The following is a 24,696-nucleotide window of genomic DNA, read 5'->3' on the forward strand; positions in this document are numbered from 1 at the left end:
TTTTAGTATTGATTGGAGATATTGTTGATAATATTGTGTACTAAAGCAACCTTTATGCTACTCAGAAAGACAAAGTATTAAACCTAAAAAAGGAGGAACTTCTAACATTTATAGGTATGAATTTTTTTATTGGTTACAGTACTCGTCCGGCGTGGAGAGACCATTACACTTCGGCACCACATCTCAACTACGCACTTCTTTGCAAAACAATGCCAAGAGACAGATTTTCTATTATTTTATCTCATCTGCATTGCAATGATAACTCCCAAATGCCTAGAGACTGCAAAGATAAGTCGTACAAAATTAGATTTATGATTGATGCACTCAATAAAAAATTTCAAGAGGTTTATGATGGTACTCGCAAACTGAGTGTAGATGAATCTATGATTCAATTTAAAGGTAGGTCTGTCTTGAAACAATATATTCCTATAAAGCCAATAAAAAGGGGATACAAGTTGTGGTGTCTTGCTGACCAGAGAGGCTATATTAAGAAGTTTCAAATTTACCAAGGAAAGGACGAAGAACTGAACTCAAAATTTACCGACTATGGCTTGAAAGAGAAAGTAGTTTTGGAGTTGACGGAACAAGATTGGAGTAAAGGGAAGATAGTTTACTTTGATAATTTTTTCTCGTCTGTTGCTTTGCTTGAGAAACTTAAAACTGAGAACACCTACGCATGTGGAACTATCCGAAGTAATAGAAAAGGACTAGCCAGAAATATGCTCGCTGATTCTCAAATGAAAAGGGGCGACAGTGATCATCAATTTTCAAATTTAGACATTGGATATTGGAAATGGAAGGATAACAAATTGGTTCATTTAGTATCTAATTTTCATGGTAATGAAACGGCAACTGTGTTACGTAAAGAAAAAAATGGATCCAAGTCTGCCATTACATGTCCTGTAGCTGTCAAAGATTATAATAGCTATATGGGCGGCGTAGAAACAGCTGATCGATTGAGAGCCCTTTACTGTATAGATCGCAAATCTCCGAAATGGTGGTACAGGTTGTTTTGGGGTCTTCTGGATATCGCATTTGTCAATTCATATCTAATTCATGGACTCATAATGGAACAAACAACTGTAAAAGATTTTCGACGCTCTGTTACTCAAGGCTTGATGACAATGAAAGATGCTTGTCAGAAAAGAAAGACTTCTACTGATAATACTGAGAAAGGTGGCCCTTCCAAAAGACGCAAATCTGGGTATTCCACAATAAAAGACGTTCGCTTGGATAATAGAGGCATCCATTGGCCTACTTTCGTAGAAAATAGGGAAAGATGTGAGGTTTGTAGTTTGAAAAAGATTCAGTCGAAACCTCATAGTATATGTTCTCATTGCAAAGTGTTTTTGTGTGTAAATGAAAAGAAAAATTGTTCTACTGAATACCACGAGGTCAATTTGTAATTAAAAACCTACCTATTTAATTATATAAATATATATATATATATATATATATATATATATATATATATATATATATTTATATATATATATATATATATATATATATATATATATATATATATATATATATATATATATATATATATATATATATATATTTAATATTGGATCTCATAGTTCCTAACATTGTAATAACCCAATGTTCCTGACGGTATTTTTAAGTCTAGGTCTTGGAAATAGTACTTCTAGGTACAATAAACATCTTAAAATAATCTGAGCGTTTCCTTTTACAACCTTATTATGATAATAAAGTTAAAAAGCGGAAATTCGTCAAAAAACACCACTTCGGCAGGAAAGGGTTAATATTTAAAAAATCTAAATAAAAAATCATAAAAAATTAAATGCATCTAAAAGTCATTTACATATTAATTCAAAAAGTGCTGTCTCTAAACAAAACAAACGATTGTAACACCTTATACCATCTTGTGACTAATAACTTTTCTTGAAGCGAAATCTTGAAAATCGATTGATATTTCGATATTCAAAGACTGTAACCACAATTACGATATTGGTAATTTTTCAAAAAAAAGTTATTGTTTACAAATTGGTTGTATCAAAGAAAGTGACAGAAAATTTTGACAGAAAAACAAAACAAAACAACAACAAAAAAAAACAATTACTAATGTTTATGTTTTAAACGTGGTTTTAACTCGATGGAAAACGCTATTTCCTTTAAATGCAATTTTCTTTGAAAACGCAATTTTCTTTCAAATAATAGAATCTATTTCTATGAAAGTTGTTGATACTTATATTATATTTATAGAGTAAATCAGCATTTCTTGTATTTTACATATAGTTTTTAACAACTTTTACATAAATGGATTCAAATTAAATAGAGTGACTTACATGTTGTTATCTTATGTCATATTATATTTTATTATATAACTTATCTTGTTAACAAGTATGAGTGCTCTTGATTTAAAAGAACAAGGTAACAGATTATTTGCTGCACGAAGTTATGATGATGCTATTGGTTGTTATACAAAAGCCATTGTTAGTATAAGAAATTTTAGAGTTTATTTAAATTTTTTAATTATTATTTAAACTAATTTGTTTCCATAAAATCTCATTTGCATTACCACATAAAAGTTTAATGTTTTTTTAAGATCAAAGACCCATCAGCTGGATCATACTACACTAATCGTGCACTTTGTTATCTTAAATTAAAAAAATGGAAACTTGCTATTGCAGACAGTCAACATGCTATCGACATTGATCCAAAAAATGTTAAAGCTCATTTTTTTATAGGTCAAGCTTATATGGAAAATAATTCTTTTGATGAAGCAATTACAAATATTCAAATTGGTTAGTTGTAATTAATTAGATAAGATTTGAATGAAATAGTCATACTACATACATCAGCTTCAATACATAAAATTAGGAGTTTTATATATACTGAAGTCAGGTTTGGACAGACTATGCATCTATGTTTGAGCATTTTTTTTTTTTTTAATTTTCTGTTATTTTCTTGTCTTATTTTTCTGAAAAAAGTGTGTGGATTAAAGTCAGGGTTTCCAAAATTAAAGCAAGTACAATATTTTAGCACTCGGTGCTAATATATTTTGGAAGGGTGTTTATTACAACAACTTTTTGTTGTTGCTATAATTGTTCTTTCAATATAAATAGTACCTATTCAAACCCTTTTATGTACTGAAGCATATTCAGATGGCCATTTCAATATTATGTGAATTAATTGCATAAAATGTCATTAATTTCAAATTAATGACATTTTATGCAATACTTGGACATAGAAGTATTTGTATATATATATATATATATATATATATATATATATATATATATATATATATATATATATATATATATATACAAATACTTTTATGAAAATTTAAAAAATAATATAGATTTAAAATATAGAATTGTTATTTTTGGTTTTATTACATGAAAAATTACGTTTTTTTACAAAAAACAAAAAAAAAGGAATTTTTATGTATTTTTATGACAATTTTGACAAATAAGTTAAAATTTTTCCAAATTAAATATTATTTTTGAAATTTTATATAATTTTGCTTCATTTGAGTACCAGGTTGACATACTTTTAAAAAACTTTTTTTTTGAAAATATTAGGGACTCATTAAATATTCGAGGGTCTTGAGGGACCCCTTAAAATATTTTTTATTCAAAAAAATTTTTAATCTAGTGTTTTTGTATTAGATAGAACACATTAAGGGGGTCTCTGCATATATTTTTCAAAAATGTTGTTTTTTGGGACACCCTAATATATATATATATATATATATATATATATATATATATATATATGTATATATATATATATATATATATATATATATATATATATATATATATATATATATGTATATATATAGACAGGAATGGTCTTGTATATGTGTGTATATGCAGGGGCATTGAGAGGAGGGGGAAATGGACAATATGTCCTGGTCATTTATTGATAATATAAAAAAATTTAGAAAAATAGGGGCGTCAAGGTTCTTGGTGCCCTGTATTTATGCACCTCTCTCTCTCTCTCTTTATATGTATATATATGTATATATTTATATATATACATATATATATATATATATATATATATATATATATATATATATATATATATATATATATACATACATATACATATATATATACATTTATATACATATATATATATATATATATATATATATACATATACATATATATATATACAATTATATACATATATATATATATATATATATATATATATATATATATATATATATATATTTATATGTATATATATATATATATATATATATATATATATATATATATATATATATATATATATATATATATATATAAAGTAATGGTCAAAATTATTGCACACCCTTTTAAAGATTGTTATGTAAAATTTTTGCATGCATCATATTGCTGAGAGGTACTGTATTTTTACTGTATTATACTGTATTTTTGAAATGCGTTTACATTAGTCATTTAAAATGTGCACATAAAATTAAAAATTTTGTTCATTATTCATCTTAGAAATGAACAATTCTACAAACATATACAAAAAATGTTAGTCAAATTTATAACATACTCACATTCACAGGTAATTTTGAAAGTGTGTATGATTAAATGCATTGACGCGTTGTTGTGTATGCTGTTTTATTTATCTACTAGTGTCATAGTTATTTAAAATAGCAAATCTTACCATTTTTCAAAGTTTTTTCAGTAATTTTAAAATTAAAACAAAGTTTTTTCAGTAAGTTTAAAATCAAAACAAATTAAAACAATGGGTCCCAAAGCAGTGAGCTCTAAGTGGTGACAACTTGTAAAAAACTTACTTCAACAGCAATTTAATATTGCTGATATTGCTAAATGTGCAAAAACTTCCAGAAAAGTTGTCTATGTATTTCTGATAAAATTAAATTGAACTTACAAATGAAAAATTGACCTGGTCAAGAACATCGTAGGTGCACTAATTTTACAGAAGACCGCTATATAGTGACACATGCTAAAAAAAATCATATTGATTCAAGTAGAAAAATTGGTATGGAGTTGAATGCTGCGAAAGAAAAAACCATTAGTGCAAGTTTGTTGTCATTTGTTAGAAAAAGGGTTGAAAAGTTGCACACAGAAATGGCGTTGTTATCGAAATAAGCCTTAGAAAAATAAGAGACTCACTTGGTGTAAAAATTGGACTCGAAATCAATGGCATCATGTGGTATTTTAGTGACCAATCACATTTTGAAGTCATAAACAGAAAGAATCGTAAGTTTGTACGTCATCTTCCCTATGAAAAAGATTTACCATTTAATTTTACAACAACAGCACAAAGTGGTGGTGGAACTATTTCTGTATGGGGATTTATTTCTGCAAATGGAATAGGTTTATTGAAGTTTTACGAAGGTCATTTTTTAGAGCTAAAGGATCTAACACTTCTTCATATTACATCAAATTCTAATGTTTTTTTTTTATCTAAAATGATGAACTTTAAAACATGATAGCTTTAAATGTATTTTCAATTTTCATTTAATTTTGTAAAAAGTTAAATGTTGTCCTTCAGATAAAAAGTTAAATGTTATCCTTCAGATAAAAAGTTAAATGTTATCCTTCAGATAAAAAGTTAAATGTTATCCTTCAGATAAAAAGTTAAGTGTTATCCTTCAGATAAAAAGTTAAATGTTATCCTTCAGATAAAAAGATAATTATAGCTTTTCATTCAACATTTTACTAAATTTTTATCATTCAATTTTTATTTTACATTTGTAATATAATTTTGACCAATAATAATAATAATAATAATAGTTTTTTCCAAATCGAAAAAAAAATTCCCCCACCAGTGCAGATGAAAATTTGGTCCCAGCTGTCTAAAAATGCAAAAAATTCAAGTTTTCACATTTATATTAGGGGTAGAGTCACTTGAAAATATTTCAAAAATACCATGAAAGTTATTTGTGTAGCTTGATCTATCTACTTTTAGATTATGTTTTGTTTTTTCGTAAAAATGATGAGAAGAATTGATCTTACCCATTTGCAATCATGTGTATATTTGGTTGGTTTTTATTTAATTTTTTTTTCTATATAGTTTAAAATATTTTTATAATTGTACATTTTTTATTCAAAGAAAGACTATTTTGTGGCTTTTATCCGAGATTTTTTATCAGTTGTTTTAAATTCTAAATAATGATAAGCTGCAGCCATTAAGTTTGCTTCTCCTTCATTTGTTTCTAAAAGCTTCAATGAAGTCTTGACTAGAATTAGAAGACCAGTGAATGAAGAGACTAGAACAAGAAGACCAGTGAAAATTTTTTTATAATCTGGAAGTGAGAGTGGGAGGAAGAAAGGAAGGAAGGGGGGGAGGGGGTAGAGGGAGAGGAGTTAATTTTTAAAATTTTTCATTTTTTTGTGTTAATTAAAATAATATCAACAAGCGATTGTTAAAAAAAAAATATCATTTTGAAGTTTTTCATGTTGGAAAATTAATTGAAGTTATAACCCATAACACAATTGCTTATTAAGAAAACTGTATCACAGAGGTTAAGCTATGTGTTAATTTTTCAAACATTTTACAATTAATATAGCTTCATGTCTATTTTTTTATGGATTAATGTATTGAAATAGAAGGTTGTCTCATGGTAAAAAATTTACCATGTTTGAAGAAAATGCTGACCAGCATATCAGATGTTTACTATATTATAGTAAAAAGCTTATAAATTTACAATTCATTCCAAATTTAAATTGACTTAATAATATAATAATATGTTATCATGATTATATCATGATAATATGATCATAATAATATGTTATCATGATTATATCAATATATAAATGTTTTTAAATACAATATCTTTAATGAATTCGTTTACTTTTGATTTTCCATTTAGAGACAAAGTTGTTGACTTAAAAAGGAATAGAAATAATTTAAACAAATGCAAAACCATTGAGACATAAATGTGGTTTTAAAAAAGGAAGATTTATTTAATAATAATAATAAAAAACTCATCATATTGAAAGATAAAGGACAAGTTTTAAAAAGTAGACAAGAAAATGTAAATTTTCTCAATGATCTCTTTTCTCAATGAAAATTGCATGTTCAAAAAACGTCGCACAAAAAAAATTTTGAAAATCAAAAAGTGAAGTAAAAAAAAAATTTAAAGGTTATAAGAGTTCATTAAGAAGCAAACAAAGGTTGGTTAGTAAGAAATTTGAGGAGGCAAAATGTTATGATACTTGCTGGTAAATGTTTATCTGTAAATTAATTACATAGATTATCTCTCAAGTTAGCTCAAACAGAAAAGCCTGCAAATTATGTAACAATTGAAGATTTTTTGAATCTGAAAACTGGTTTTTCTTTGATTTGTTAAAAATGACATTACTTTAGACAGAATGGCTGAAAACCAGTTCACCAAACTGAAACTTATTGAGGCTATGCCTATATATCACTATATATTATATACTTATTTCCTGATTATTAAAGATTTAAAAAGAATTTATCACTGGTCTTCTTGTTCGACATTACAATGCAGAACATGCTATTATTTCTAGTCAAGACTTCATTGAAACTTCTAGAAACAAAAGAAGACGGAGAAGCAAACTTTATGGTTGAGCTTATCATTGTTTAAAATTTGAAACAATTGATAAAAAATCTTGGATAAAAGCCACAAAACAGTCTCTCTTTGAATAAAAATTGTACAATTATAAAAATATTTTAAAGTATATAGAAAAAAAATTAAACAAAAACCTACCAAATATACACATGATTGCAAATGGGTAAGATTAATTCTTCTCATCATTTTTACGAAAAAACAAAACATAATCTAAAATTAGATAGATCAAGCTACACAAATAAATTTCATGGTATTTTTGAAATATTTTCAAGTGACTCTGCCCCTAATATAAATGCGAAAACTTGAATTTTTTGCATTTTTAGACAGCTGGGACCAAATTTTCATCTGCACTGGTGGGGGAATTTTTTTTTTGATTTGGAAAAAACTATTATTATTTTAAATTAATACAAGTATAAGTTCATCTTTTGCCGCTATGCCGTTTCTGAAAAAATGAAATGTGCTTTTTAGTCATACCCCTAATATATGTATATATATATATATATATATATATATATATATATATATATATATATATATATATATATATATATATATATATATATAAGTATATATATAAGTATATATATATATATATATATATATATATATATATATATATATATATATATATATATATATATAATTAGTAAAAAACACTTATCTAACTTTTATCTTCTACTCGGAGTTTCACCATCGCTGGATCATCAGGAAGCTTCCTGATGATCCAGCGATGGTGAAACTCCGAGTAGAAGATAAAAGTTAGATAAGTGTTTTTTACTAATTAATTATTTCTCTGTTCATTAAGAACATTGAGCACTCTATTTGTAAAATACACTAACATAATTTACATATATATATATATATATATATATATATGTATATATATATATGTATATATATATATATATATGTATATATATATATATGTATATATATATATATATATGTATATATATATTTATATATATATATATATATATATATATATCTATATATAGACACACCTACACAGATAATTTTATATGTATTCTACAAAATAGAATGCTCAATGTTTTTAAAAGAACAGAGAGCAAAATAGTATGCTCAATGTTCTTAAAAGAACATTGAACATACTATTTTGTAGAATACGTTTAGAAGTCAAACTTTTTTCATTTTACACTGTTTTTCATCAATTAAGACTCATCAAAAATGTATGTTCAAATTAGTAAAATTTCAATTTATACCAAAAATTAAATTACAGGAAGTCATAAACGTCTTAACTACTGTAAATTTTCACACATATGCTGACACTATTATAAAAAGAATTCTTTAGAATTGTTTACTTTTTCATTTTTTTTTTAAATATTTTTTAAAAAGGGGGATTTAATATAATTATTTTTTTGAGCTCACTTATTTTTATAGTTTTTTAGGAAAAATTTATTTTTATGTCTGCATTAAGAAATCAATTTCTATTTTTTGTTTAATAAATATACTTAGTTCGCATGTGTAATTATTTCAAATTTTCTTGTAGGCATAATATGTATTTTTTGGAAATATTATATCCAGGTGTTGTTTTAAGGATGGATCAATTCAATATAAAATCATCAATAATTTTATCTTTCAATTCCCATATGTATTTTGACAGCATGGTGTCTTATGAATACTTTGTATTTTAAAGCGTTGTTTATGGTTGGCAAAACATTTTTTCCATTCACTCTCTGTTAAGCCAATATAAGGGATTATCTTTTTCCGGAAAATGCTGGAATTTTGAATATTTAACACAAATTTTAGTTTTTCTGGATATCCAAAATGTTTTCCATACATACAAGTTTAGGTAAATATTTTTGTAATATGTTTGTTTTTTAAGCTTTTTCACTCATCACTTATATGAAAGTCAAGAAGAAAAAAAAATGGAAACAACTCAGCAAAAAGGAAAATTAAGTGGAAAATTAGGGGTAAATATATTCCTGATTTTTTGCAGATATTTTGCCCAAACAATTTTCCGGATTTTTAAAATATGACCTAAATGATCTATATAATATATTGTTTATCAGGTTCATTCTTAAAGAAAACAACGCATTTATATACCATTTTTTTGATAAACATTTTCCACTCATTGGACAATTGCTTTTTTGGTTTACAATTACAATTTTCTGTTGTTTTTACATTTAGGATTTTTTATTTACCAAAGCATTATTGTGACCTTTCATAATTCTTTCCATATTTTTGTGCAACTGTAGCGAACTTTAATTGTATTTTGATTAAAAATTTTATGTAATCTATTAAAGGGCGGGAGGTGTTTATCAACCAATTTTAAAAACACTTTTACTATGTTAGCGAAAACATTTTTGCTTTATGAGGGGGGGGGGGGTTGAACCAAATTACATTTCAAATGGAAAGCATATTTTTTCTTAAAACCAAAAACAAACACAGATGATGTATGTAGTAATAAATATGAGGTTATAATTATTGATTTAAAACAAAAATTACTCCACCTTTTATACCTGATTTTGAAAATGACCTATTGCACTTAATTATAATAATAAAGTTTCTGCCTATAAATAAGAATTTCAAAAAGATTTAAAGCTAGATATTAATTAAATCAAACACTAATACTTTGGCTTTTGCTGATAAAATAAATAATATTTACCAACTCACAACAGAAAACTATGAAAAATTTTATGCAACAATATTACTAATTCTTATGAGAAAGCCCCTGAAAATTTGGAAAATGCAATTAATTTAGAAACCCAATGTATTGCTAAAAAGATAAACCTCGAAAACTAAGTTGAATCAACTACCCCTGCCCTAGCTTTCGTAACGCTTAAAGATCATTAACTAAATTTTCAAAACAAACTTCCTTGTAGGTTATCGGTTCCCTCAAAAAGTAAGATTGGACATGTAAGGAAAATTAAAGTGGGTAAAATTTTTTCATTCTTAAATAACAAACACTTAATCTCTTATCTTGAATCTAATAACTTACTTTCTCAAGGTTCAATCCTTGGCCCTATACTCTTTTTAATTTACATTAATGATCTTCCAGATATTCTGACATCTAAGGTGGCATTGTTAATATGATATTACCATTTATTCTTGTCATGATAAGAAGCCAACACTCTCTGATTGCTTGGAGGGGGCATTTGAGCTTGAAAAGGATCTCACTTCTGCTACAGCATGGGGCTTACAGTGGCTGGTGAACTTTAATTCAGATAAAACCTAATTTTTTTCAGTCAATCGTTATCGCAATAAGTTAGATCTTCCTATATTTATGAAGGGTAATATACTCGATAAGTCATCTACCCTTTATCTTCTAGGATTAACTCTTACTTCTGATCTTTCTTGGAAACTATATATCAAATCCGTTGCAAAATTAGCATCTGCTTAGGTTGCATCTCTTTATTGAGCTCAACACTTTCTTACTGCGGATTCTATTCTCTATCTCTATAAATCTCAAATCGGGCTTTGTATGGAATACTGTTGCCGTGTCTGGGTCAGATCTTCTAATGATGCGCTTTTAGACAAGGTGCAAAAGCGCATTGTAAACATAGTTGGACCTGCTCTAGCAGCAAACTTCAAACCATTATCACATCGTCGCAATATTGCTTTTCTTTCTCTTTTCTACAAATACTATAATGGACACTGCTCTAAAGAGCTAGCGTCTCTTGTGCCATCTACTAAAATTCATTCTCCTGTTACTTGTCATTCAATTAAGTCTCATCCTTTTTCTGTGACTGTTTCTAAGTGTTCCAAAAACTCTAATTCGTCTAGTTTTTTTCCTCGAACATCAGTCCTTTGGAATTCGCTTCCTTTATCTTGCTTTCCTGATTCATATAATTTACAATCTTTTAAATCGTCTGTCAATCGTATTCTTGCTCTACTATCTTCATATTTTCTCTTTCAGTAACTTCCAACTCTAATTTGTGGTTGCATGCAGCCTTGTTGGAAGCGAAGATGTTTAAAAAAAAAATTAATTATATTCAGTGGAAAAATACCACTGATGTTATAAAGTTATTTAAGTCGTCATTATCTTGCTCTATAACCTTCATCTTTTTTCTTTCAGTAACAGTGGTTGCTTGCAGCCTTGTTTGAAGTGAAGATGTCAAAAGAAAAAAAAAAATTGCTTCTCCATAATCGAAAATAGAAATGACTGTATATTTATTCAATTTGACATTATGATTTTTACCCCTCAAAAACTACAGATATTTTACATAAAACAATTGAATTTGCAAAAAGCCAATTTGAATAATAAAACATTGTAAAAAAAACCTTGCTTTATTATAATAAGGAAACTTGAAAAAAGAAAAACAAACATGGCTGCTTTGATGTAACAATGGGCAGTTATGATGGAGCAGAAATTTTTGAGTTTGTTGGACTATATATTAGATTTATTAAGTAAAATAATCAATATTAATGATTTGAGCCTTTATTGCAATGACAATTTAATAGTTTTGCGTAAATCTGGTCCACCTCTCCATAAAGTTAGAAAAGACATAAAAAAATTTTAAAATATTGGCTTTCAAATTGAAATAAACATGAATTTAAAAATTGTGAATTTTCTTGATGTCACATTTAACTTCTCTGAAAATTTATATAAGTCATAAAAAAAAGCAAATGATGAATTATTGTATAATAATATTAGCTTAAATCATCCACCCCAAATTCTAAAACAAATCCAAATTTCAACTAATAACAGGCTAAACCAAAACTCCTTTGATGAAAATGTATTCAATTCCTCTAAACGAATTTTTGAAGATGCCCTTAAAAAATGTGGATTTCAAAATTTTGAATTAAAATTTGACCCTGAAAAAAAGAATACAAAAATAGAACTAGAAATTTAATTTTTATTTTATATAAAAAATATCTTTTGAATTAATACTTTCAGTTAAATTTTTATCTTAATAAATATAATATTTATTTAGTTTATAATTTTACCTTATTAATTATTATTTTTATTTAAATCTAAATGTTTAAATAAGTATTAAAACGCTTAAGTTTTTTTAATTATTTAAATTAAATTTATTTATATTTCTAAAATATATTAGGAGGTAAGGAGGTAATAATCTTTACAAGTTGTTGACATAATTAATGGTCAACCCACTTTTATAGAGAGTAAAATGTTTTTTAACTCTGTTTTTATCTTTATTTAGAATTTAAATCAAACATTTGTTTTTTAAAACCATCATGTTAAGTCATTAAAAGGTTTAAAATGATTAAAGTTGAAGTTGAAGAAATAATGCATTTTTAATTGCTAGCGCCTAATTATTATTGTTTAGTTGTAAATTTTTATACAATGAATTGAGTTTATAAGTGTTATTCATTTCTATCTTTTTTATTGGTCTTTAGATAACCGTCTGATGAAGGTTTATAAAAATAGAATAGCTAAAATTTTGTATTTAGCAAGTATATATCAAATATAAGTAGTTAATCAGTACTTAAAAACCTCAAATAATATTATCTAAAAATATAGTTATATCAATTTTTTCTAATATTGATATAATTATTAAATTTTTTAAATAACATACATAAATGTTTACAATACAAAAAAAAAATTAACATTTTCAAATATTTATTATTAAGGCTGTGCAACTCTTCAAAAATATATGTTCTGCATTTGGTGGTATTGTTACTCACAACATTTTCTACTAATTTCTTGTTTGGTATTTATTAAGTTCAAGTGCATTAGTTTTTTTCCTATAACTTTAAACATGTTAAAAGCTAAAAATCTATCAGTTATTTTGTTAAAAAGTCTTTTATTATTAATCTTTAGTTTAGGTAATTAGCAGGAGAAGTAAAAATATAATTATAATAGCTGAAGTTCTTCTTTAAAGATATTTTAAAACATCTTTTTATTTATTTAATTTTTCTTGCTCAACGCCCTTGGTTTCACACTTGTGTGGTTTCAATGGGTTTCTATGATGCTATTTTGTGCTATGATGCCATTTTTTTATTTAAATATGAGATGGAAAAGTAGAGGCTTTCAATCAAATTCCTTTTTAGCATTAGCCTGTTTTGCATAGTAAGCGACCGGGGCTATGACCGGGGCCAGGTATATGATAACACATAGCTACGACCGGGGATGAGTTTATGATTAGTGCTGCATTAATATTGATAGATCCTATAAAAATGTTATTTTTGATTAAAATTTATGATATGAGTTATAATTAAAAACAATACTTTTATAGGATCTATCAATATAAATGCAACCCCTGTCATAAACCCGGCCGGGGCTGCATTAAAATTGATAGATCCTATAAAATATTGTTTTTAAATAAAATTCATATCATAAATTTTAATTAAAAATAATATTTTTATAGGATCTATCAATATTAATGCAGCCCTATCATAAACCTGGCCCTGGTCATGGCTATGTGTTATCAAACCTAGCCCCGGCCCTGGCCCCGGTCGCTTACTAGTTTTGCAGACCAATACAAGTGTTTTTATTATAATGCCATCACTGGGTTAGTTGCCATCCAAAGTTTACAAGCTTTTCCTACTCATACTCACTATTGTAGGTAAGTTGTCTTCTTGATTAAGGAGCCTCACCTGCCCCAACATAGAACCGATATAGAATCAACATCAATATTAACATTATAAACACCAAAATTAACATCATTTGTATCAAGTTAATGTGAATTATCTTAAATCTTTAGCGTACGATTTAGCAAAAGAGCAGAAGTTAAATTTTGGTGATGATATTGCTTCATCATTACGTGCTGCAAAGAAAAAGGTTGTTTTATGCATTTTTTTTTTTTTTTTTTTGCATTCCAATTTTTTTTTAGTGTCTGTTACATACTAAAAAGTGAAAAACAATAAAATTTTATGTCAATAGCGATGGTCGTTGTTAGAGGAAAAAAGAATTCAAGAAGAAATTGAGTTACAATCTTACTTGCAAAAACTAATACTTGAAGAAAAAGAAAGGTTAGCAAATTTTTCTGTTTTGGCTAATTAAAAAAACAAAACAATTAATACACAAAAAGTTGGAGTCCGTTATTATTCATTATCGTCATTTGTTGCTCGGATCTTAGATATGATTATTGTTTGATCGGATCTTAGATATGATTAAATTTAATGATACATTTTTAATTTGAATGGTATCTTTCCAATGATAATAAATTTGATTCATTGATTGGATGACATTGTTATAATTTGAAAAAATAAAAATTATTATTTTTTGGTAAAACTATGAATTTTGAATTTTATTTTTTGACTTTCTGCTTAGAAAACTTCAAACAGTTGTTGAAGGAAGTGAAAATGCCTCTCTGATTGAGGCTGACACTGTGAGATTTTTTTGAATCTATTTTTTATGACTAACAACATTAAAATTTAATGTTGTGAAATCTTTTATATATTTTTTGAAATCTTAAATATTTTATCGTTACTTTGTTTTTCTAGAAAAAGCGTTTGTTAGAATTAAATAGTTTGTTTGCACAAGTAGATGAAAGAAGACAGGTATTTAGTTTTTTAAATCATATTTGTTTTATTAGAATTTTCAAGCTTGTATTATAAGAGTGTGGATGCCAAATATTTTTATTGAAGATAATATTAAAGTGAAAATCAATTGTTTTTTATTACTTTAGCTAATTTATTTTTTAATGTTTATTTGAATATATATCTCGGAATTAGGTAAAATAGGGTTGGCAAAAAAAAGCCAACCTAAAAATGTAGTAAGTTTTCTTAAATGTAGTAAGTACTTCTACCACTACCATTTTCTACTGTTGCTGCTACCTCTCTACATGCTGATACCTAAATTGCTTTATTATTTTCTAACAAACGTTGCTTGATACAACATTTTTTCTAATCTGTCTAAGATTATGCCTCTTTTTCTTGTCTTGCTAGAGTCACACCACACATTCATCTGATCATTTTCTCTTTGAGCAAATACTACACCATATAAATACTAAAGTTTATATAACAATAAAAGGATATTGTATGATGACATCTAACTATTTTGATGCTATTTATTAGCTAAAAAAATAGCAAACATATATGTTTATATCCATAATATGTATGCATAAAGTGCATCTTATAAACTTTTATTCCTTCTGGAATAAAAGTTTGGAAGCTTTTATCATTACTCTTCAATTTTAAGTCAAGTCTCATTCTACTCCACATTTTCTCATTCTACTCCACATTTTCTCATTCTACTCCACATTTTCTCATTCTACTCCACATTTTCACAATCTACTCCACATTTTCTCATTCTACTCCACATTTTCACAATCTACTCCACATTTTCTCATTCTACTCCACATTTTCACAATCTACTCCACATTTTCTCATTCTACTCCACATTTTCACAATCTACTCCACATTTTCTCATTCTACTCCACATTTTCACAATCTACTCCACATTTTCTCATTCTACTCCACATTTTCACAATCTACTCCACATTTTCTCATTCTACTCCACATTTTCACAATCTACTCCACATTTTCTCATTCTACTCCACATTTTCACAATCTACTCCACATTTTCTCATTCTACTCCACATTTTCACAATCTACTCCACATTTTCTCATTCTACTCCACATTTTCTCATTCTACTCCACATTTTCTCATTCTACTCCACATTTTCACAATCTACTCCACATTTTCTCATTCTACTCCACATTTTCACAATCTTGAGCAGTTGCTTTATTAAACATTAATCATTTTTTTCATCTTTTTTACAAAAACATCTCTCTTAAAAACAAATGTCCTTTTATTATTGCAAGAAGCCAATGTAAAAAAGTCCTGTCTGATGTTAAGCTCTGTTCTTCTCATTTTACTAAATCTTGTATCTTATCTCAGATATTAGGTTCTAGAGACTTTTGGTTAGTCTTCAACAGTGTCATTAACTAAAGTAAGTCTAACATTTAATTTCTAATTCATGGGTCAAATCTTTTTACTTTTCCCCAGAATAAAGAGTTTTTTGCAAAGAAATCTTACTCTAATTTGACTCTTGAATATAAGGCCATACTCTTCCTGACAGTTAAACAGATTAAACCATTGTTAAACATCAAAATCACTCTAGCTTTCAATGCTAAAGTTAATTCTCAATTAAACAATTTTACAGTTAGTACTCATGAAATCTAAAGTGGCTCTATTTGCTGACCACTCAACCTTATACTTTGTCTTGCCAAATAATCTTCACTTTTTGGTTGCTTAGCTGATTTTAAACCTGATCTCTCTTTTGTAGCAGCCTAAGGCTTGCAGTGGTTTATGGATTTAAATTCTGGACTTAAAGTCCACAGTTTTTTTTAGACAACAAAAGTCATTTATTTACTGCAAAAAAATATTGCAATATTGTTGGCATTCCTATATTGACAAATAACAACCCTCTTATTTTCAGACAAAGTCTAAAAACACATTGTAAATGTAATTAGACCTGTTTTATTTGCCAAGCTTGAGCCACTCTCCCATTGTTGTAAGGTTGCATTTCTTACTTTTTTCTACTAATACAATCATGGTCAATGCTCAAACCAGCTATTATATCTATAAAGATAAACCAAAACTCATTCTTGCTTGGCTTTTTATTCAACAAGTTGCATCCTTTTACTGTATCTGTCCTTTCATGCAAAAAAAACTTTTATTAATCCACTTTTTTTTCTTGAACATCAAAAAAACCTTATAACTCTTACCCATCTTCATGTTTTTCTTTTTTATACAACTTACAAATTTTTAAGTCTTCAGTTATACAATTCCTATATTTTAAAGTAATTCATAACTTAATAGTGGTTGCTTGCAATCTTGTTGAAAATATATAAATGTATGTCAGTATTTCATAAATAGTAAACATAATTAGCATAAAATTATAATATATTAAGTATTATAAATTTTTTTCAAGCTCCGGCTATCAACCCCTGCTAAATCTTATAATTTTGCCAGGGCCAGGTTTACAAACAGTCTGATTTTTAGCAGGGGCTCCGGTCACTTAAAAAACAAAATAATAATGATATTTTAAAATATTTATTATCTTTAATTATTTATATATCTTTAATGTTTATTAAACATATATTTTAAATCAATAATTATCATTAATATTTATTACATATAGATAAGTAAATTAATAAGTTTAAAATATTTTATTCAGAAGCGAGATGTTCCCGATCAACTTTGTGGAAAGATAAGCTTTGAAATCATGAAGGATCCTGTAATAACACCCAGTGGAATAACGTATCTTTTATTTTTGATTTGTGGATTGTTATATAGCTTTTTTATTTTGTTTAGCTATTGTAGCAGTATATTCTTATTTCTATGAATTTAACAAGTTAAATTTATTGAAACAGTAATATACTGTTTTTGTTTAAAACAAGTTTTTAAATTTTTACTTATGCATTGTTTATTTTTAAACAGCTAAAGGCTCAGGTAGAAATGAGTTTTGTAACAGGTTGTGTAGAGTTTGAAATTGCTTTTTACAGCTTTTTTATTAGTTTTTAATATTTTATTTTAGATTAGTTAGATGTTTTTATTACTTTATTTTATTACCTATTTCTACAAAATATAAGTCCCCATATACAAAATGTATTAGTGTTCCTAATACTGCGCAATGTAAATGTCCCTAGTTCTATAAAGTGTAAACGTCCTAATTTTAGAAAATATTACTTATGATTAATATTCGACAAGAAACGACACTTAAATTTTGTTCTTTATATTAATTATTACTTATATTAATTGTATTCCTAATTATGGAATGGTTTTGCAAGGTGCTTTTTGAACACTTTTTTTAACCTACTAAAAGTATATGTAACAGGTAAATTTAATTGCTAAATTAAAAAAAAGAGATGAATCATTAAAGCCAATACCAAGGAATAAATTATTAAAGCCAAAGACCAATATTATAAAATACTCAGAATACTCTTAACTATATAGCTTAAAAAGCTATTTATTTAGCAAAAAAAACCATTGGACCTCTTAGTGGTGATTAGCTAAGAACTTTTAAGCAACATTAGTTTTTTTTTTAAAGCAACATTGGTTTTGTTTTTAAAGCAACATTGGTTTTGTTTTTAAAGCAACATTGGTTTTGTTTTTAAGCAACATTAGTTTTGTTTTTAAGCAACATTAATTTTGTTTTTAAGCAACATTAGTTTTATTTTAAGCAACATTGGTTTTGTTTTTAAAGCAACATTGGTTTTGTTATTAAGCAACATTAGTTTTGTTTTTAAAGCGCATTGGTTTTGTTTTTAAAGCAACATTAGTTTTGTTTTTAAAGCAACATTGGTTTTGTTTTTAAGCAACATTGGTTTTGTTTTTAAGCAACATTAGTTTTGTTTTTAAATCAAATCAATCAAATCAAATGTATTCTGAAATAGATTTTACATTTCATGGAATATTTACATATAGTACAAGTACTAATTTTAAGTAAACACCATAATAAGAAACTAAAACACCAAACTAAAAAACCAAAAACACAAAAAAATGTAAAACAGTACAATACTTGAACGAAAAACTTTTGGAATAATAATTAAGTAAGAAGTTTGATAAATTTAGGACAAGATTCAAGTTACTATTATACATCTATCTAGCATAAAAGACTTTTATATACCTAATTAAAATATAGCAATAAAAGAGAAGTAGATTATAATAATATACAGCAACAACATAGTAAATAATATAGTAATATAAGTAACAGTAATAATATTAGGCAATAATAATAAAAACTCAAGTAATTGGCAATAATAATCAAAACAATAATAATACTAACGATAAAGATAACAGTTCTATTAATAATAATAATAATAATAATAATAATAATAACAATAATATTAGTAGTAATAATAACAACAATAGAAACAATAATAATAATAACAATAATAAAAAATAGCAATATTTATAATAGTGAGAGTTGGAAATAGAATATAAATAGAATATTTGATATTAATTTGAGAAAAGGTTAAGAAAGAGCAAGTATTAGTAGTAATAAATCAGCATTGAAATGAAGAAAGTAGTAGAAAAGAATTTTAGAAAAGATCAAGTATTAGTAGTTATAGACCAGCATTGAAGTGAATAAGGTTAAGATGAATAGTAGATAGTTAGCAGTAGAGTAGCATAGAAATTAGGAAAAATACTTGTTTAATAAAAAATTTAATATACTATTTTTGAATTTGGAAAATGTAGAGAAAGTATTAAAGTAGAATGTAGAAATTGGGAAAAAAGGGAATGTATTAAAGTAGAATGTAGAAATGTATTAAAGCAACATTGCTTTTGTTTTTAAAGCAACATTGGTTTTGTTTTTAAGCAACATTAGTTTTGTTTTTAAGACAACATTGGTTTTTTTTTAAAGCAACATTGGTTTTTTTAAAGTAAGATTGGTTTTGTTTTTAAGCAACATTAAACCTGAATAAATGAATCTATTGTAGAAGATTACTCAATGTTTTTTGGGGTAAAAAAGTTTTTTTTAAATAAACTTTTTTGTAAATCTTTGATATTGGTATTAATGTGGTGTTACTAACATGTTGATAGCTTTACCAACATGTTGATACTGTTACTAAGATATTATTAGCTTTATTTGCATCTAAAAAAAAGGTACTCAATAATATAAAGCATAAATAAATGAGAAAACTCAAGTTCTACTTATGTATTTAAAAAAAATTTTTATAAGAAAGTTGTATTGACTTCTCTTTCAACCTTAATTTAAAGAAAGATATGACAGAAAAGATATAGAAGAACATTTACAGGTTTTCTTTATTTACTATATATATCTTACTATATTATTTTATACTATATTATACTATATTATTTTTTTACTATATTATACTATATTACTATATTATACTATATTACTATATTATACTATATTATACTATAATATGCTATATTATACTATATTACTATATATATACAGAATTTATTTATTCTAATTGGTTATAAATTATATAAAGTTGTATTTGGTTATTTTGGTTATTTTAATTACACTTTGGTTACTGGACATCTTGTGTCACCTACTGTGCTCCACAGTGGGCTCGTAGGTGGGTGATCCACAGTGGGCTAGTAGGTGGGTGATCCACATTGGGCCAGTAGGTGGGTGATCCAAAGTGGGCTAGTAGGTGGGTAATCCACAGTGGGCCAGTAGGTGGACAAAATAAGAAAAATTTTAGATGTTTAATCTCTAAAACTTACTTAGTTTTAGTTTCTATATATATTAAAAGAAATTTATTCATATTTCATTTATATGATATCCCTTAGTTACTAGAGTGCTGAGCATTTCAATATTTAAAAAAAAGTTTATAATTATTTAAAAGTTATTTTGGTGAGATCGAGGTTGTATGATGTGTCAATTAAATATGTTTATTCAAAACACCATTGGTACATGTTGTTTTAGAGTATTCAGAGATAAGAAAAAACATTTTGTTGCATAAATTTGTCATAGCATGTTATTTCAAAATACTTTGAAGATCACAAATTAAAAAAAAAATCTTCAAGAAAATGTTTTTTTGCTGTACTAATGATTGACACAATTTGCCATGTGCTGTATAATATTTATATATGTTTAAATTTGGTTGCTTTGATACCTAATCTTGCATAGCAACAACCTATTTTTACATCAACCTATTTTTACAACTAACTTATCCCAATCTCATTTATTGTGTGGTGTAAAAAATGTGAATAGTCTTGATATTTTCAATACAGGTTATACTTACAAAGAATTCAATGATAAATCCATATTTTTACGATGATTTTGCAGCAACAACGGCAATAGCTGTTTGTTTATATGCGTGTTTTTGGAGCATATGAACAAACAGATTAAGTTCTGGGTATTACCCATAGGACTTATTAGTGTTGTCTATGTGAAATTTGCCAAAAAATTTACTGTTAAATTTTGAAAAATTACTGTCTGTTAAATTTAAGATGATGTTAATTGTTGAATAAAACTCATGGATGACTTAGAGCCTAACCAGATGTGCAATCAATATGTTGAGATATTTGAACGCAAAGTTTGAAAACTTTCAACAAACATTTTTCTGCCCAACAAAATGGAAGTACTTGCAGCCCAGTGCACTATAAAATTTTAGGTATATTGATGTATGCAAAGGAATACTACATAATTCATTTTTTAATATGATCACTTTTTACTCAATTTTGTTGTATAAACAAAGTTTGAAAAATATTCGAAAAAGCTTCATTTTATCATATGTATTATAGTTATTAAAATAGATACTATGTGAAATGTACGTATAAAATAGTGCATAAATCGAGAAATGTACTTATAAAATTGCATATAAATCGTAGAATAAACATTTAAAACTAAAACTTTTTCAAAACTTGCAACATGAAAATTTGGTTTTGAAAAGGTACAAAAAAGTCTCCATTAAAATAATATTGGGACAATATGGCAGGACTGCAGCTAAACTGGTGTGGCCAATACACTACATTGGTGTCAATGAATGTAAATTGTAAAAAATATGAATTTAAAAAAGAATATTTAGCCTTAAATAAAAAAAAACCTATTACCTTTGATTGTTGCTTATTTTTTGATCCCCAGTAAATTCAATAAAGTCTAATTTGCAAAATTTTTTGCCTTTAGCTTTTAAATAATGCTCTTCAATGAGGAACGTTCATTATTTTGGACATCCACGCCAAAAAGTATAAAGTAGGCATTAGGTCCGTCCTAAAGACATTTTCAAAAAGGATTGGCGTATCTGTTTTTTGCCAACTAACAACTTAAAAAAAAAGGTCATTGTTTACTGACATTTGCCAACTGTCACCCAAAGGTCTAAACCTGCCAACTAACTTTAAAAAAAACTTTTTGTAAAGCGGTTAGACACCCCACTATTCCGGCTCTGGAAGGCATTGTATTTTGTCTACATTTTTTGTTTTCAGTGGAATATCGAGAGACATATTTTGAAATGATATATTGAAGTGAAGGTAAATACGGCTGGTTGGTTGAAAACTAGGTTCCATACCTCGTTTCTGTGCCCAAGAAACAGGGTATGGAACCTAGATAGATATGCCCAAGTTGATTTGGACAATGCCCAAGTACTCAAAGCAAGTAATCTTTGTCTGATATGTTGAAGTCGTGGAAGCAACTAAATCATAGCACATAAATGTTTTCCTAAACTTTTCTGAAAATTTTTTTTTTTCTTTTTAAACGAAAGTTTACCTTTTCAGATTTAAAATTTAGCGGTAAATATAGCCCTATTATAAAATTAGTCCAGAAAAATTGAATTCTAGCCCACTGTGTGGTTAACAATTGTTAGGTATTTATTTATTAAAAGTAATATTAATGATAATAACTTTAATAAATTTAAAGTTTTGTGATTAAATTCTTAATAACAAACAGAACCTTTTTTACTATGGTAGGGGAAAGGCGTCTATGATGGCATAGCGCCAATGATGGCATACCGGTCATATTTTCATAAATATTGGTTATGGCAAAAAAGGGATTAGACCAACATGTCTATACTGACTTTACATTAATTTTAGTAATAATACGTCCCTTATGCACAAATTTTGCTTTTATAATCAACAAAAATCGATTTTGGGATGTGCTGTTGTATTTTTAATCCCTATAAATATTTAAGATTGTGATTTTATTATCAACTGTGCAGAAATGAAATTTTCATGCATTTTATTTCCAAGTTTTTTGCATTTAGTAGAATACTTATTTTGATTTTATCTTTTGAACAAGGCAGACATAGCTTGTTTAAATGAAAATGATGATTTCTTCCTATGATGGCATACTGACGAGTTAGGTGTGTTGCAATATTGACGAGTTGAGAAAACATTTTTTCTTTCATAAAAAATTTTTTAGTGAAGTAAAAGGAATTTTTACTTCACTAAAAAATTTTTGGTTCAAAAAACACATAAAACGCAATATCTCTTATGCGCATGCGCAAATTCTACACTGCTGCTGTATAGCACGAAAGGGTTAATTAGAATGATTAAGCGTAATTTCTGGCATTTCTGAGGGAAGACTCTAAGTTCAAATGAAATTGTCAAGTTACCCTTGATGCTAACCAGCCCCATCCTCCCCTATGACATCATAGGAGCAGTAGTTGCCTTTGATGGCATACTTGTGTTTTTTTTTAAAAATAAAAATAACTAATATAACAATAAAACTGGTAAAAACTCTTGGGGTAATAATTGTTCTACATGTAATAAAGAATGTATTCATATCAAAACTTTTGTTCATGGTCTACAGGATACTGAATAATGAAGCTTCAAAGTTAAGTGTGCCATCATAGGCGCCTTTCCCCTATATTTTATTTATATAATAATATAAATTTTCTTACTTAAACACGCAAGTTTTTTAATTGATTACAAAATTTTTAAAAATCTTATTACATATTATATACTTGTTATATATTACAGCGTGTTGGCCATTTTGACCCTGTTACACGAGCGCCATTAAACGTCAATCAGCTTATCCCGAATCTTGCAATGAAAGAAGTTGTCGAAGAATTTCTAGAAAAAAACGAATGGGCAGAATATTATTAAACAAAGTAATGATTTGCACGCAGAGATTGATAATTAGTAAGAAGATTTGTAGTCAGCGGTTATTTATCACGGTCTGATAGCTAGTTTGGCTTTAATTAGCTTTAACAAAGCAGTAATAGTTAAAACCTTGACAATAACATTATAGAACAGTCACATTTTCTATTTAAAAGGGATAATTGGTATTTATTTTGGTTCTTAAAGTCTTTTTCTGTTTTTTATGTTTCATATTGATTATAGGTTGTTTTTTTTTTTTTCAATTTAATTTTCAATCAAAGTATAATCAGTGTTATAATTGCAATTTTTCATTATTACATACTGGTTTTTTGTAATGAAATTATTATATACTGGTTTTTTTTGTAATAAAAGCTATTTTGTGTATAAAATTGAACAATACAATTACTTGAACATTTCTACAATTTGTTTTTGCAAACTTTAAGCAACTACATTGTTGATATTTTGTATATGCAAGAAAAATTTATATATAAATTTTTTTCCGAACTTGTTTGCTTTGTTTCATCTTTTTATTATTTTTCCTTTTAAAAGGACTGTTAGAAAAAAAACCCACTCCTTGCAGTGACTGGTCCAGCATTTCTTGGTCTTCGAGATACCTTCCAGACATAGAACAAACTCTAAACATTTGTATGTTTATACTTATGTCAAATAATGATGCTTTGCAAAAAATTGCGATATCAGAGGCTGGGAACAAAAAAGCACTAAAATTCCCCCCAAACGCGAGGGCAACAGGTTTATAAAATAT

General features: G+C 26.7%; 2 protein-coding genes across 2 annotated transcripts; both read left to right on the forward strand.

Annotated features, from left to right (window-relative positions):
• The first annotated feature begins 209 nt into the window (after positions 1 to 209).
• Positions 210 to 1,406, forward strand: LOC136083262 (piggyBac transposable element-derived protein 3-like). Its single transcript, XM_065802662.1, has one exon. The coding sequence runs from the start codon at positions 210 to 212 to the stop codon at positions 1,404 to 1,406; it is 1,197 nt and encodes a 398-aa protein (XP_065658734.1).
• A 377-nt stretch (positions 1,407 to 1,783) lies between these two features.
• Positions 1,784 to 24,425, forward strand: LOC100210298 (E3 ubiquitin-protein ligase CHIP). Its single transcript, XM_065803480.1, has 9 exons — positions 1,784 to 2,459; positions 2,573 to 2,771; positions 14,173 to 14,249; positions 14,352 to 14,440; positions 14,742 to 14,799; positions 14,915 to 14,971; positions 17,596 to 17,678; positions 20,146 to 20,179; positions 23,814 to 24,425. The coding sequence occupies exons 1-9, from the start codon at positions 2,370 to 2,372 to the stop codon at positions 23,937 to 23,939; spliced, it is 813 nt and encodes a 270-aa protein (XP_065659552.1). The 5' UTR covers positions 1,784 to 2,369; the 3' UTR covers positions 23,940 to 24,425.
• Positions 24,426 to 24,696: the final 271 nt, after the last annotated feature.

This window comes from Hydra vulgaris, chromosome 08 (assembly GCF_038396675.1).
Source record: "Hydra vulgaris chromosome 08, alternate assembly HydraT2T_AEP".
In the NCBI taxonomy this organism is placed as follows: Eukaryota; Metazoa; Cnidaria; class Hydrozoa; order Anthoathecata; family Hydridae; genus Hydra; species Hydra vulgaris.